The 17,624-nt window shown below is 38.3% G+C and overlaps 2 protein-coding genes across 2 annotated transcripts; both read right to left on the reverse strand.

Moving 5' to 3' along the window:
* Positions 1–4,807: 4,807 nt before the first annotated feature.
* On the reverse strand, positions 4,808–7,680 carry ptger3 (prostaglandin E receptor 3 (subtype EP3)). The gene is made up of 2 exons (XM_036522444.1): positions 6,752–7,680; positions 4,808–5,264 (listed from the first exon to the last, which is right to left on the reverse strand). The coding sequence occupies exons 1-2, from the start codon at positions 7,607–7,609 to the stop codon at positions 4,953–4,955; spliced, it is 1,170 nt and encodes a 389-aa protein (XP_036378337.1). The 5' UTR covers positions 7,610–7,680; the 3' UTR covers positions 4,808–4,952.
* Positions 7,681–9,683: 2,003 nt separating this feature from the next.
* zranb2 (zinc finger, RAN-binding domain containing 2) lies at positions 9,684–16,458 on the reverse strand. Its single transcript, XM_036522806.1, has 10 exons — positions 16,391–16,458; positions 15,457–15,509; positions 15,244–15,352; positions 14,301–14,383; positions 14,091–14,167; positions 13,807–13,956; positions 13,091–13,254; positions 11,821–11,907; positions 11,135–11,293; positions 9,684–10,876 (listed from the first exon to the last, which is right to left on the reverse strand). Exons 1-10 carry the CDS (start codon positions 16,456–16,458, stop codon positions 10,810–10,812), a joined length of 1,017 nt encoding a protein of 338 aa, XP_036378699.1. The 3' UTR covers positions 9,684–10,809.
* Between the last annotated feature and the right edge of the window lie 1,166 nt (positions 16,459–17,624).

Below are 17,624 nucleotides of genomic sequence, written 5' to 3' on the forward strand. Positions count from 1 at the left end.
CTTTTTTTTGGACAGATATGACTGTATGTATGTATTAGAAATTCAGTATGTATTAGAATGTTTATTTAAGATGAAAAAAAAAATCAAATCTTAACTTTTAAAATTTTATCTTACAGGCAAATCACCAGTCAGACAACAAATGCTAGAAATCAAACTTCTGTGCAGCTTTGTTAAAGTATATGATGTGTCCTGATATTGCAGCCAGGCTCTAAACTGATTTGGTGTATGTTCCTATAACAAAACTTATGCATGAATGCCTAGAAATAACTAAGCAAGCACACACATGTGAATCCTTCCGGCCTTTTACATTATGGTTATAAAATTGCATTAAGCTCTTTTGTGCATGAGCACATTTCTGACAAAGAACTGTTAACAGTAATTTTAATTAACGGTAATGTCATCTACTGGATTTACTGCATATAACAGAGATAAGTCACTGAAGGATGGGAGCACATCCTGCCACTGAAGTGGTTGCACAGTGGCATCTGGGTGAATATTCAGCATAGGGCTTTGGGTTATATGGCACACTGTAATTAGACACATGTTGATGTATCCTGTGTTCATTCCCTGAATTAAACACAGCTTTCTAGTTCTGGATTTGTTCATCATTGCTTTGTCTGCAGCTACTAAATTGCTAACACTGGTCTCAATTCCAGGGAGGGTTTCTCTAATTTTTGTTCAAGGTGCTGCCAGGAGCCATAACACAGACCTTGACTGATCCCTCTAGAAAAAAAAAATATTCAAAGCATTTCATAAATGTACTGTAGAGGTTGAGATCAAATAAAAATCGTGGCGCTCAACTATGAGAAATATGCACGTGAGAGGACAAGGAATTAAAAAGTGGTTAATGCAAAGAAACAAGACAGTCCCTCACAATACATTCTGTCAGGCATGTGACCACTGAATTCCCAGTATAACACAATGAGGTACACTTATTATGTAACAAATATTTCATAAATACATAAGACAACCCAGTTCTCTCATTTCACCATGTATTCTGAACTCAATTTTCTCCAGAATCTACTGGGGACTTTATATATTATAGGCTTTCACTTCATTCAAACAATGGGCTCTATGTTATCTGAAATTAGGCTTTATGCTCTCCCACACAACATGAAATTAAACAGGAGGGGATGTTTTTATCTTGGCTACACAAATTGCCATGCGGAGACAAACCTTCTTTGTCTCAGGACTGTACTCAAAACATAGCCTGGACCTGTTATCTTAAAAAGGACTTTTAATTGAAACACAGGTGCATATTTTACACTTTCAACGGCCATTTTGAACTGTAACATAATTTGCATTATTTAATTTACTACAATGGACATCCTTGACATTTTTTAAAATGCTATTTCACAAACTGGTCACAAATCATTGGCTCAAGGTTCCATGACCATTTTACTCATCCTTACTAAGAATTCAGTAGCCTGGCAATGGCTGTGTCTTCTCTTTACACTCTAATTATATTGTTATTGTAAAATATTTCTTCATGCATGTATTATGTATTCGTAACACTGAAATTGTCTTTCAAGATTTATAGTCACGTAACAATTGTCACCTAAGTGGCTATACAGTAATTGCTGAAGACAGGCATAATCTGACAGCAGTGTTTATGATCACCAATTCAGTGATTCAAATATATTATCAATGCATCAGTTAGATGCTTCTAAAATAGCCAAATTAGAGAATGCTCCCAGAAGATTCTGTCTTGACGAGGAATGAACATTGCATTCAGATTTCTACACTGTGGTGCTTGTAACTTTTAACCATTACATGAACATTCCATATGAAAGGCCACTCTCACCTCCTACAGCAAGCTACTGAAAGGAATGGTCCTGCTTTACATGCTTTACATCAGACCCCTTACATGCAGTTAGATTCAGTTCCACTGTGCAATACAGGCAGTGACGTTCTCCATTCCCATTAGGCATGGCAGGCAGATTAAGGCAGCAAGTCCAAAACCATTAAAACCCCTGCTGTTTTTCCATACATATCTTTACATACATATTCAACACTGTGCTGAATGGAAAACCAGGTATGTGCTATAATAAATAAAACAAACAATACATTTACATTTACACATTAGTCTATGATGTGTTATTTTTATGACATGTTCTAAAATCAAATGGTCACACGTAATGTAGAATCAAACAGTGTGAAAAAATAACAGCAAAAAAAAAATCAATGTGCTAAAACAAGAAGAAAAAAGTACAAGAAATGATCACAACAAAGCTCTCAGAGTTCATGTTCAGAGGGAGAAGGCATTTAAAATGGAGTCACGTGCCTGTGTTGCCACAGAGTTAAATCCAATTTGTGGGTTTATTTCTGCTGCTCAGACTCACACTTCCATATCATTTAACTGTCAGTATGAAATAAGGGTAGGGCGCATGGGTTTGAAAATGACTGCATAACATTGCAATTTGCTGCAGCAACACAGACCGGAATTCAACCTCTTTAAAGCAGGCTGCTGGCCTAACAGAAATTAGATTAACTACATTGTGCCTGTACAGCTGGTCACAATCTCTAAGATCAAGATGAAGGTGAGTGAGTACGTTTTGTAATCAGGTGTGTTGAGAAACAATCAACACCAAGCATGGCGTACAAAGTTGAGGGCAACATTCCTTCATTAAATTCCTGAAGTGTTTCAGCACCTCCTGCGGAATCCCCCAAAGAAGCTTCACCTATCTCATGACTACACAGCATGAACATCTTCCATTTCAAATTTAGTAAAGTCAATAAATTGTGCCAGTAAATTGTCAAAGTCAGTTAATTAGTGCATGGAATGCTAACAATAATTTACATTTACATTTATTCATTTGGCAGACGCTTTTATCCAAAGTGACTTACAAGTGAGGTACAATACAACACAAGCGAAAAAATAATTAATAGCTTATTACTTATGGTAGTATGTCGTAGCCAGCTAGTGAGTTACATTTGCACTGCCTTCCACCAGTACAATGTGTTTTTAACTTATTGATTAGATAACTTTGATTCTCTTTTTATTCATGTGGACATATAGCTCCTGAACAACCATATGATCTCCTAACACAAGATATTTTCTGCTGGTTAGCTATAACAAAAATTTCCTTTTATTCCTCTCTCCACACAAATCTCATGCCTTGACACACTATTGCATTTCACCATATGGATCTTCTTGTTTTTCTTCATCCATTTACTGCATATGTTACCAATGTATTTTTAAGTCTTGTGCAGTTAAAGGTACCCATGACAACGCAAATGCAGTAACTGCAATGTGTCTGCTTATCAGGACAGGTGAATGGGAGGAATGAGAGGGAAAGGAAATGCAAAGTTACACCAGATTCATTAAGAGCATGGACTCAGATGACCGCTGGTCCATTACAGTTTCCATATTTTGACACTGGCTGTCATAAATGTTTACCATCAGGTAATGGATAACTTTTTTAGTGCTGGTTAGCCTGGACAGGTGGAAGAGTACACAGGAACGTCTAGCAGGAGTAGTAGGAGTGTTTGGCCTTGGTCAACTCAAACATACCGTCCATGGTTTAATCACTTAAATTAAAACAGAGCCTTTTGAGGATAGCTGAAAATATTCTTCAACAAAAGATATGACATTACTTCCCTGCTGTGTGGCACCACAGACAACCCTCCAGTAATGCAGTCATCAAATGTAACTATTAATAATACATCCATCTTGAAAGGCAAATAGGTTTGTTCTATCAGGAATTAAAACATTGCATTACTTAGTTTTTGCCCTTGACAGAATGGCTTATTCATCTTACATTTACATATGTATTCAATTTCAACAGCTAGGAGTTGAAGTTGAAGTGATTCAAGGGTGAAACAGAAATTCCCAACTGGGACTCAAACTTGATAAAACCCAAGGGAAATGTCTGGTTGGATATATTAAGTGTCGCCTACTTGCTGTGTGTTCAAATAAGAACCTGACTTCTTCCGGAAATTCTAAAAATTAGCTCTGAATAGAGCTGCATGTTACTTGTAATGTAAATATGTAACTGCAGTCTAAACTATTGACACTTTTTCAGAGATCAAAATTAGGTGCCCTTTAACATCTTATAAATACAGATTAGGTACTTTACATATATGTGACAACAAATGCCAGAGGGTCCAGCTCTTCATAAACTCACACTTACAATCGATAATAACATTACCCATTGCAGCAGTCTCTCATATCAGAGTCAGTGTGCGTTACTTCTGCAAAGACTTCCTCTTTCCTTTCAATGCTGAGATCGTTTATGTTTAAAGATTTCAGTGTGGAACCCCATAGCATATACTAAATAAATAAATAACAATAATATAAAAATAAAACTCAGGAAGATTATATTATTTAACAAACCTTAACCATGGACAGTTAGATATTTCACTAAACTTTACTGAGTGTAGATGTTTTGTTTTCGTTTTACGCCATGTTAATCCTACACTATAAAACATTTGCTTAGCTCAAAAATAATGGGCTGTGATGCACCCATCAGCAACTAGGTTGCTAAGTCTGATATTATGTTTCGCAATGATCAGTGAAGGCAAACTCTTTGGCACCAAGTTCTATTTTCATTTGGAGCAACCGAGTCCACAACTCCTTGGAAAACATTTGTCGTGACAGAGTTGGCTGGTCAGCTGTTAACCTGTTGGTTCGGTAACCAACCCTGACAGACTCAACACAGCAAAAAATGAAATGAATGCATAATGAAGAAGATTAACCCTGTGATTGTTGCCCATTCAGTAAACATGAACAGGGCCTTTCCAATCTGCAACAAAGCCATTAGCCATATCAATCCTGACAATAAAAGTCAAACCATTATGTTGTCTGACTACAACAAAAGTTGATAATGCCTCAGGCTTGCTGCTGGTTTTCTTTTCTTTGAGTAAATGCTTTGCGTTAGATTAATTTGACCCCTAAGCCTTAAAGAGGAAAAAAAATCAGATCAAGTTATTCCATATTTTGCCTGGTCTGGTCACTCTTTTGGTGCAACATTGGTATCAATGGCTTGCTTGTTGAGGGCATCAAGGGCTGCTTGTGTTTCCTTCTGTCCATCGAGAGAACAATTGGAGACTGCATTGGCCACCTGGCAAAATTTCCGTAGTAGGATTTCTCTCAGTAGTAAGTAAACCCAAGGGTCCAGGATCTGGTTCAAGGAGGCCAGGCGGATAGCAGTGAGAAAGAAGTTGCAGTCCACCTGGATGTCTCTGCTGGGAGGAAACGCTACTGCTGCTGGTTTGCAGTGATGTGAGGACGTCTGTGTCGATATCATCTTCAACATCATTATCTAAAAAGAAATTAATATGACAACTAAATATAGCAGAGAAAAAACCTTAAAGCAAGACTGCATTTCCAGAAGCTGAACATATTTCTAAACTGATCATGAACTGTTTTTCAGTGGCTCAGTGTTATGAATATTTGGAAATCTTCATGTAAAAATGAAAAGAAACTATATAATTGTGTTCTACATGGAATCTCTGCAGTGCTACAGCCGAATGTTCAATTAAATATTGTCCCCTTTGAATTGTACAAACAGAATTTTCCAATTTGTTAAACAATTTATATAACTTAAATTTCAAATTCAAATTTACAATGACACAATGATTTAGTAAGTTAAAACCCCGAAACAACTTTTTACAGAACAGAAGCTAATGATCGAATAGATAAAATCCCTTTCATAATTATAATTATTGTTGCTTACTTATATTAACATTTAATAAATAAAAACCTGGAATTTAACATAAAGCTGCCTAATTTACACAAGGACTGCGCTCTCCCACGATCACACTCTCAGCCAATGTATTACTAATGGCAATCTAATCTAGCAAGAGAGCATTTTGTTAGTTAAGATGGCGTGAAGACACAAATTATGTTCGACTGAAGTCCTTCACACTTTTCTGTCACTCACTAAAAACGCAGACATGTCATGGTTTCACATGTCACACCAATCCTCTATTAATATCAGCACTCAGATGCCTACTGTTCTCTTCAATTGAGATTGTCCAAGGGCAAGACCCCCACCATTCATAGTAATGAATGCTGTAAGAGATTGAACCGCTGAGATGATTTCTGCATGATCGCACAAAGTGTCTTACAGTGAAGCACGAGGAGAGTAAAGAAACTGCACGTGAATCCCCTGCTGCCTCTCAGAGCGCAGGTTAATACCCTCCTGAGAACCTCTGCCGATTATAAATTCTTAACCATCTGATTTAAGTGAGTATGCCTAACTACAGCCTGTGCAATGTATGACCGTGTATAGCATTTATTTAGTTTCTACTAGTAAAATTACTTATCTTAAAAATAAACATTATCATCACACCCAGAATAGAACAATGCATCGATTAAGATGGCTCTCGGGATGCTTCAGTTCGATAATACAGTCTTAGCTCTGTAAAGTAAACTAAGCCTGCAGCTGTATGAAATGCAACATCAATCATTTAAGATGCTTCCATTACAAAACAAACCCAACATTTTATCCAATACGGCAAGATACTGTATGACCGCTCATTTTAAGGAGTAGGCTACACAGTGAAATGTTGCTATTTTGGACGACAAAAACAGTCTACGTGCTCTTTGCTGCAGGGAAATTCTGTCAAGTAATCACTACCTCCTGCAAAGCAGCAGAAATATCCTACCAATCTGACAATCTTAGTCATCAAGACACAGTATACCTTATACAAGTGATCGTACATAGATAAAGTAAAGCTCGCAAACTCGTGGTTCAGCAGTTGGCACAGAGGTCGCATGTCTCGTCAGACTAGTCTGAATACATACCAGTAAAGGGGACCAGCAGGTGAACAGCACACACATGATCCCCATAAGCTGAATGACAGTCTCCGTGGTTAGCCTCTCCCATTGCTTAGCCGACTGAGACGACCCTGGCTTAGTTCTGCAGCGGGTGACTAGCGCTCTGATTGTCACAACGTTGCAGGCAAAAGTCACAAGTAATGAAAATATCCCCAGGACAGCGAACGTGGTGGAAAAGAACATATTGCCTGGGATGTCCCTGTCCCCGGTACTTATAAAGCACCAAGTGCCTGGCCATTGCAACGTGTACTGTCCCACTCCCGCAATGGGTAACAGAGCGAAAAACAACAACAGACACCAGATGATCGCCAAAGCCAGCTTTGTGACACTTGTTTTCATGTGGTTGGAGTACCAGTGTGGACTTGTGATGGCTAAAGATCTTTCTATTGCCATTGCACTGGCTAAGAAAAGTGGACATAGTCCAAACATTGTCATGCATACTCCAAAGAACGCGCACAGTCCTCCAGTGGAGTCGATGCGCTCCCACTTCAGATCAGCTCTATAGACTGATATAACAATCGGGCTTGTGAGAAGTTGTCCGAAAAGATCAGTCAATGCCAATGATCCAATGCAGAGCAGGAACGATTTTTTCCGTTTGTTTTCCTTTTTCCTATATGAACTATACACTAACAGCAGTGAAAGTGAATTCCCAACCATTCCCGTTACCATCATAGTTATAGGAAAGGCCACGGACACTGATCCACAGTTGGCACTTTTGGTTGAATTGTTTTCGCGAATTGGCTTGGAAATATTATATTCCCACATCGTTTCAGAGGAAAAGTTGGTCCAGGTTTCGCGGGAATGACAGTCGTCAGAACTCATCATCTAGAATAGGACGCAGGGGCGTACATGGTGGTGATCTCTCATGGATGTACGGCATTTCCCTCTACGCAAACTTAAAGCTCAAACGCGGAGAACACTGGCGACGGCGAGCCTTTAAACCACAAAGAGGCGGGGCTATGCCTTTCACCTCGAACCGCACAAATACACATCGATGTTACACGCGCGGGCAGGCACCAATCGTAAGGCCAGCAACCTGACGAGCAACATTCATTTTGTCGTCGGAGGAATATTGGCTGTCATTTTACCCGTGGAACAGCTGAACTATTAAAAACTAGGCCGTCGGTCATGAAAAGTTGTCACAGAACGAATGACAATTCCGCCTTTGACAAGACAAAACGTTTTCATTTTATGCACAAAATACCAATTATTAGTTATAACCAGCTACGTCTGGTTATAACGTCTTGCAACAATCTTGCTGTCAGACAAGTTTATAACGTTTTGCAAATATGGATGTGTGGTTTCCCTCTAAGCCGTAACGCAGAAAGACTTCAACTGATTTTCATGCACAAGCTTGTTTCCATAGCGCAGTTGCACTTCGTTTTGAGCAATCACATATACTGTTAATATTATGTGAATATGCCAAATTATCCTGTAAGAAATACAGACAGCGATACACCAGGGTTATCAAACTTAACATGAATATCAATGCACGCGCAAACTACAGCTCCCAGTGACTACAACTGACTGCTATATGACTTTCATTCTAAATGCAACAAGTGCCACCTCCTGTTAAAATAAGGGTACAACAACTGAACATTTCACTACAACTTAGTACTGCGGGTACTTCGATCAGGTTCTTAAGGTTTCCTGGAACATTTCTTGCAATCAATTTCTAAAATTTCTACTTCATGAAAAATACATGACCATTTAAACATTGAAACTGAATGCTGCATATACTGCATTGCGGAGATGAATACAGCAAAATATTGCATGACCGCGCACAAAAGTAGTAACAATTAACCTGGTAAAATTCACCTTATCCTGATATCCAAAAGCAACCAAGAAGGTCTTCAACACGAATAAAATCCCACAATTATTCACTTGGTGGTAGGTAGAGACCCCTGCAACTTTCGGTGACTCTATGGCTCCTTTAGTGGTAGGCTACGAGAGTCATTAACTCGGCAAGTGAGTGACCCTTGGCTGTAGGGTTCTTAAAAAACAATAAAAGCAGTTATTGAAAACTGCAAGTTTCGTTTTGTTTTAAAGCATTTCCGTTTTAAAGCGTTTAACTTATGCTCATTTGTCTCTCGCTTTCCAGCGTCTAACATTGGAATGTATAGTAACTAATACAATTTGCCAAACAAATTCATAGCGACATTTACGTAAATCCACAAAATTTGTTACACCGTTCCACGTGAAAATAAGTATGCTGCCTTCCCCTGGATCAATCCGTAAAGCACTCAGAAAATGAAAAGGGCATGAAAAGCTAGTCCTCACAGACAATGCCAAACAGTACTGGGATAACAGTGCTGCCACTAACAATTTGTCTCTGCTCTTTTTTATGCACTATAGCAAGTCTCTCTGTATTAGAGCATCTGCTAAACACCTAAATGTGAATATAGAGTGGCTGTGAAAACCGGATAACAAAAAATAAGACAACATATCCAGTATAATGAAGCAATTAAGAAATTGAAATCACTAGCCAAATTAAGACAATCAAACAACTTGTTTATGGATGGACACACTGTACAAATCCATCATTTCTAAGGAAAAATATTTCTGAATAGCTACTACATCAAAGGGGATTTGGTAGTACCAAATAAGACATTTGTCAGGAGGTGTTTGTTTGAACAGGGCCACCAAAGTTGAGTGACTCAAAGGTGTACTTTGCATGTTTGTAAATTTGCAATACATAACACAACTGGAACTCAAGAATGACCTTGGGCATGCATGTAATTAAGACTGATATAAGTAAACCATTGCATTGTCTAGCACTCTATAACAAAACCATATGATAGGGAATAAGATATCTGAATACTGATTTGATTTCATTCATTACTCACTCAAAGGACAGAAAAAATAAAACACAATGCAAACATAAGGTTGTTGACAGTTTTATTTACATTTTGCTTACATTGCGACCACGTTAATCACATTCTATTACTGCTGTCATTTAGAAAAAAAGGATTAGATATGTAATTTAACTACCTTATGCTGCCTACAGTAATTCTGCAATTTTACAAAAAAAAAAAAAATGGGATGGGAATTGGAGCAACAATAGTTCAGTCCTCATGGATATATGACCTGTTCAAAGGTTGACCTTTAAATCCCGGTCGCAAATTCAGATGAGACAATACTATTATCCATGTTAATCAAATTCCTTTTGCTCCAAAAGGATTAAGGAATACTCGGATGCTGCACACACAAAACAGTGACCAACAGAATCTGCATCTGCACTCAACTGCTCAGTTTAAATGTCACTGATCCAATTCATTTTTGAGTTGGTTAACAGAGGCAATAGAGTTTAAAAAAAAAATACTTACCTTTAAAATTCAAACAAAGAGGTTTAAGAAGTTCATTGCGTTTGCAAGTAACCAGAGCTACCTTTACAGACCCCATGAAGAGCGGTTTTACAGACCCGGACCAGCAAAACACGCTTATCCAATGCACCCAAGGTATTACTAATAAAAACAGTTTGTAAGACTGCCACCTGCAGAAATATTTTTATGTGTATCTGAAATTTCATTTCACTTCACGATCTGTGTTCAAATGGCGGAGTATTAGGTTTTCAGGTTCTGGCACATCGTTAATTTTTTATCATTGCCTGATAATTAGCTATGCCTCTATTTTAGCTTTAATTGCCACAGGAGCCAGCGTATTTGCTTTACCTTCTGAAAAAGTACTATGCACTTTATATCTAAAATGAGCATTGACAACTGAGAATATCAAACAGCAATGTTAAATATAGATTCCATGATCTGTTGGGAGGTCGGGAGTTTTTTTTTTTTTTTTTTGTTTTTGTTTAAATGGTGACGAGAACGGATTACAGGAGAACAAGCAGCTTTAACTAAGAATGAGGATCAACATGCCACTTATAAGTAAAAATATCGAGCATGTACTGCCGTTCTTGGGCAGTTTTAACAGCATCAACAACTTATCTGTAGCTTTTAAACACAACATGCAATTTGACTGCTATCTACTCAGTTTTCCTTTTTTGGATTTTTTTTTTGTTTGTTCTGAACCTATTTCTTTTTGGAACTTGACGATTGGGAGCCAGAGTGAGAGGATCCAGAGGAAAAGCCACGGCGCCTGAAATGAGACAAACCAGGGAAACCTGTGAGTGGATTAATGGAAATGGCACAACTTCTCCGCCCGTGTGCGCTATTGCTAATTTCCTTTGTAAATATTAGAAAAATTTCTTAAAAGCTGAAATAACGGCATGCTGCTTTGACTGAACACCATTAGTCTGTCATACATTTTCCACCTCTTTTACTCTGGGAGTAGGAAACCTAGTCCAGAATAACACATACGGCATTTTTTTTTTTTTTATTCCGCAGAAACCCAAACCTTTCGGACGATCGAGATCTAGACCGTCTTTTTTTCCTCTCGCCAGATGAGGATCTGGAGCGACTCCGTTTCTGGCCTCTTTCTGGGGAGGATGATGGGGAGCTGGAACGAGACCTTTTCCTTGGAGAGGATGACCCCTTTCGTGACCTTGAGCTGGATCTTTTGGAGGTTGGGGGAGGGGATAAATCAGATATATTAAAAAATCACCAAAACAAAATAAGCCTGTATCAAGTTTTGCCCACTGCTACACAAAAATACAAAAGAATTTCTGTGCAAAATGGAAGGAAAAACAGTGGCTTCTGTTCAATATTCAAAAGCAAGTCCTTGGATTCATTCCTCTCACAGCTAAAATAAGGTGGCATTAATCCTGGACACGATGTGAGGGCAAGACCAACTTATGTAGTACTGCAAGTGGTCATTTTAACAAGGAAGAAACAAAGGAAAGTACCAGTGTTCACATACTCCAGGATTAATTCTGTCAGTGAATGTCAAGGAGATAGATGAATGAGCTTGGCTCTTCATTATGAAATTATTCCTTTAACAAACCAGAAACAAATCAGACACCCCTCACGACATAGGTGTCAAGGTAGTTATTCCACAAGAGCTTCAAACAGCAAAGGGATCTTCGACAGCCTTTGCCATGGCACATACACTCTCTCTGGAGGAGTGCATGCCACGTCATTCACCTGGAGTTGGACCTGCGTGACCGGGCTCGGTCTTGGGAGCTCGAGCGTGTCCTTGATCTGGAACTGGATGAACTTCTGGATCGGGACCTGCAAAAAAAAAGGACAGTTTTCCAATACTTTCTATAAGGACAAAAAATCCACAAAAAAGTGGAAAAAAAACACACATAAAAACAGGTAAATGTGAAAGCTTTACATCCTGCGATTGCAAACAGAGATCACAATTTGTCATCCATATACATGCATGAACAACTGAAACATATAAGACATAGAAATAAATGTGATAATTCCAACAAAACGCCATCATTCAAGGACTAGCTGCACCAATTTTGTTACTATTAAACAGATTAATGTCTAATTTGAACCCATACCTAAAAAAAAAAATTCATTGTGACCAATCCAAGATAGTGTCACAAAATAACATGTTAAAATTCTTTTTTTTTGTTGTTTTCTTCTGGGTTCAGAGTATAGATGTATAAATGAATGCCACTTGCTCCCATTGAGATGCCATAAGTACTTGAAGAGGCATTAATATATATTTTTAACTAGGTCTTCATTATAAAAATATGCACTTTTTAGTATCAGTAACAGGAAATCACATGGAAATCCTTCCAGTGTCATGGGAAGGTGCTGGACAACTTTTGACTGCAAAAATCATAATGCAAATGATTAAATTTCAAATATTTTACAATGCAGTGGTGAATGTTCAGCAACACATTATTTAGAACAGGCTTTTAAACGCCTGTGAGGAGTGCACAATGTCATAAAAAGGAAATAAACATTGAGGAGGGTAACCAGACCATTACATTTCAACCTAAATTAAGGGAAAAAAATAAACAGGAATTTCTTCAAGGAAACATAAGTAACCTGGCTTTCATAGTAACCACACTCCTATCACACACAGCCATGGAAACATCCAGCATCCAAAGAAAGTAACATTTGTTTTATTTAGAAATAAATCTAGATATACTATTCAGTTTGTTTTGCTGTTTGGTTTCCCCTTTCAATGTTTAAGTCCTAAAATGTAAGACTTGTATATACACGAGTTGGCCTCATTACTAATTTGCTTGTACAAAAATTTAAACAAGACTAGAATTTGTGTAAAGAGGGCACATTCAGTTAATTGAAAGACAGAAGAGATAATACAAGCATTCCAATTACAAAAAGAGAGAATTATCAAGTGTAATAAAATATTCATGTGGATAAATGTGAAGAAAAGTTGAACTGATACTGACATTTTGCCCGGCGTTACCCTTGACCTGTACCCGTTTACCTGGACCTGGACCGTGAGCTGGAGCCGGAGGAGCGGGAGGATGAGCGCGATGAGCCAGAACGACTGTCCTTTTTCTCTGAAGACTTGCCCTCGTCATCGCTAGCGTCCAAGTCATACTTAGACAGGTCTGCATCCTCATCATCGTCTTCCTCATCATCATCGTCCTGGACAAATATGTTTACATGCCAGAGGGCTGACCACATCTTCCACCTGACGCAAACTACTAAGAACTGGTGTCATGCTATACAGTACATATTGTTGTGCTACGGCTATCAGACTGACTGGAAAACGATGGAGGTAGACAGTAACGATAACTCTGGGCAGCTAATTGTTGTAGTTCCTGCCGATACACATTACCCCTGAGGTTGAGGAGAGCCTAAATATAACAAGGTGCTCACCAGGTTAGCAAAGTGAATTACGATGACGTTTAACTCAACTGTTTAACTGTGCATCCGATCTAAAAATGGAAAGTATTCCCTTTTCTATCAAAACCACACCCCCTTAACCTACTGGCCAACACATCCCCAGATATCCTCCACCCCCCCCCCCCAAAAAAAAAAAAAAAAAAATTAACCACTAAAAGGCATCCGAACTATCAATCTACTGGTACATCTGACTGAACCAATTTACACCCCTTCCTCCCGATATGCAACCAAAAGTCAACATGGCACTGAGTTTGCAACCGCACAGTACACAATTAGTACTGAATTGCTTACATCTAGTTTATATTTTGAAAGATCTCCATCCTCCTCATCTTCATCATCTTCATCGTCATCTTCATCATCATTCTCTTGTTCCACTTTCTTCTCACTGCTAGGTTTGCTTCCAACATTCTTCCCACGGTATTTTTTCTTTTTACGACCAAACTATAAGGGGAGGAAAAAAAAAATTATATGAGTTCCTAAAGTGGTAAATGATATACCAAACAAGTAATGCATCACAAGCAGGTTTCTACTATTGTGACAGCTCTCCTTGCAATCAACAGCACAATGAGATTCACCTCATCATATTCTCCATCAGACTCTTCACGTTCAATGTACTCCACATTCTCCCTCTCATTAAAACCTCCCCCATAGCCTACAAAATGATAAAGGAAGATGGAAAAAAAACAATAAATCAGCCATCATCATCAGCTAGATAAGCAGCCACAGTCAAAAAAAAAAAAAAAAAAAAAGATTTGACAACAGAATAAGAACTTCATTAGATGTACCTGTTCTTTCCTCTAGCTTGGCGTACTTAGGAGTGTTGCACATATTACACTCTGATCTTCGAGCCCAATTCACATTGCCACAGCTGAAAGAGGATGAAACACAGATGAACTTAAAACTGGGGTAACGTTTCAGTTGTGAGACCCTCAAGCTGTCCCAACTCTGAGTCAGCATCTTAATCAATCACCAGCTACATACTTTAAGTAATATTTAAACAGCTGAAGGGAACAGTTCACATCACCATTACAACAGAACAATGTGGTTTCATCAATTGTATTCATTTTATACCTATCACAAACAACAGCTTTTATAGCAGAAGTACTGTATAAGCCCCTGGAATTGTGTGGCTGTTAAATGCAATGTTAATTGCCATTGGGGTTGAAGAGAATTTCTCAATCCTGCAAAGAAAGTTTGATGTGGTCAGGTAAGATTCAGCTTGAATGGAAATGTTATTTTATCATGGGTCACCAACACAAAACAAAAACTGCTGGCAGGTCAGGTTAGAAAAAACAATAAAACAAAAAAATGCAAACTTGTGTGGGTATGTCCCAAATCTCAGCATGTGGAATTAACATGATCTGATGAGACACAGTATTATTCATTTAAAAATAGCTAAGGGAGATTAAGCTGCACAAAATGACAGTACTTTGACCTGCATTATTTCTAAGGGACTATGGCCAGCTGAACTAGATCTGACACACTGTCGTACTGCCTTGCATAACCGTATTTCCGTTAGGTCTGGGGAAAAATAATCCATTTGTATCCTAAAAACCTAGCAAAACAAAACATTAAAAACAACTATACAACCATACACGTGGTTGACGAGCTAGGCTTAGCTAACATTTCATCTTATTCTTTTGGAATTTTCGTCTTTATGGAAATGATGCAGCGGGTTTGCAAATTAACAGTTCCGACGTTCGTTTCATCTCAACATTCAACACTCACGTTTTACACTGCCAGTCATTGGCACTGAAAAGGCCACGACTTTTCTCAGCAAGGGTCTTCCCTATCTCGGTTCCACCTGCTTTCATCATCTTCGCTTCGGTTGTTTTTTCTGTCGAGCAGAGAACAATCACAATACACCACGATTTATAATTTATTCAGACAGTATCTTCGACTACACAAACGCACCTGCAGGTACACAGTTGCAAAACTTACCTCTGCCACATCTGTTGCAGTTTGTCCTTCTAGCAAAATTCACATTTCCACACCTGTGAACGAAGACAAAAAGCAATCAGAAAATAGGCAGTCAACTTGTAGTTGTAGAGAACTAGCTAACAAAATCCATACAATATTCCAGGGGGCAAGGCTTAAGTAAGACTAAGCTAGTGCATACAACCGACAATCAAAAACGAACATACAGATGTAAAGTCACGGCTTTCCATATTTGAGCATGCTTGTGTTCAGCCAGCAAGCAAGCTGACTTTTGAAAAGGGGTCCCAGCCATTTCGAAAGTAACTGCGATGTCAAGTATGACTAGTTCTTTGTTTCAGACACTTAGGCTACACCATCAACTACTCTTCATTTGTAATCAATAGCTTCGCTAGCTCAAAATGCGCATAGCTGCCAGTTAATAGATAGCTGTTAATCATTTAAATATAAAATTGTGCGAAAGGAACGACTGAAGCAACTAATTGTCTCAACAGAAAACGAATAATCCAATGTAGCAGTCGTACAGCTAATAGCTTACAAGCTAACTACCTTACATTAATATAGCTCTCTAGACTACCTATACTCCACTCAGGGTAGCAAATGATGCTGTTCCACAAGATCGAACACACAGCTAGCTAGCTACTCGAAGTTATCAAGCAAATATAGTTAACTGACAAGCTACGTATAAGCAAACAAGACAAACAAAAAAGACAAGGAACTGTGGAGCACACTGAATTATGCCAGTTTTAGTTTGAAAGCCGCCAAGTGAAGAAGGCCTTGTCCTTAGTCACGGAGTTAGCTAGCTAGCTGGAGAGCTAACCTCAGTAGAATTCCTTTAACGTTGATTGAGACGACATTTATTTGCGTGCAAACAGCAAAATGCCGTTTCGGCGATGCAACCTATGAACTCGTTTGACGGCAGTGTAACAAACGTACTTACTTTTTATCTGGGCAGATCCAGTCCCCATCGCTCACGCGAAAACTCTTCCCCGACATCTTGGACTCCATTTAGCTGTCCACAATAGGCCGGATAAAGGAACTAGATAAATGCTAAATGAAGACACGCAAGCAAATTGTATCAGTAGCTAATTATTCGCCTGCCAACAAGCAGAAAATAGCAATTAATTAATTGTGCGATTCTAAATAGCCCTTTATCAGATATTTTACAATGAAATCTAATTTACGGATTTTTGAGCTTGAAATATTGTACCAGTTTAATTTGAATCAGGCATTCATCGAGATTGACTTAAAGGGGTCTTCTCCTTCACAGGGAGTGTATAAGGATCAACTCTGCACATGTGCCGCGTCGGTGAGAACCGTGATAGTGAAAGTAAGAAGTGGCGTGCATCAGTAATGGGTGACGATACAGATACTTTCCCCAGCCGGACACAAACAGTGGAAGTGTCATATTTTTTTCCTCCTGTTATCTTACAACTTAAAACGCCTGGAGGGTCACTGACACTCTACCATGTATTGTTGTACCGTTGAATTATTTTTAATAAATGTTCCGTGGCATTCATACTTTGTAAAACAACGCATGATATGCCTATATTTGCCATACATTGCCTATTTTTAACTACTGCAAGGAATCTGATCCATTAAAATGAAGAGAAAATATTTTATTTCGCAAACGAGGCGCAAAACTAGTTTTGTTATAATAAACTTTCCATATTTAAAACATGTTTAGACAACTATATGTGGCATAAATACCATATAGTTACAGTAGGTCATCTGTTAGCCCAATGAAACATTTTCAACTAAGAAGTCGCTTTGTTTCTGACTGATCATTGCTTTGAATAGCCTAAGCATTTCTCTCTCTCTCTCTCTCTCTCTCTCTCTCTCTGTGTGTGTGTGTGTGTGTATGTATGTATATATATATGTATATATATATATATATATATATATATATATATATATATATATATATATATATATATATACATACATATATAGATAGATAGTAGGTAGCTCATTCCATTACTGAGGGTCCAGTCAAGAATTAAGTTTAGCCATAGACAGGATGAACTTCCAGAGGACAAGAGGTTGCTGAGCAAATAGATTGTGGAAGGGTGTAAGGTCTAATGATGGATTGAATGTACAATAGGAAAGATGTCATAAGGTAGAGGACTTGCTCAGCTAGGGAGGTCATAGGAAGGCAGAAAAACACTGCGATC

This window comes from Megalops cyprinoides, chromosome 2, assembly GCF_013368585.1.
Source record: "Megalops cyprinoides isolate fMegCyp1 chromosome 2, fMegCyp1.pri, whole genome shotgun sequence".
In the NCBI taxonomy this organism is placed as follows: Eukaryota; Metazoa; Chordata; class Actinopteri; order Elopiformes; family Megalopidae; genus Megalops; species Megalops cyprinoides.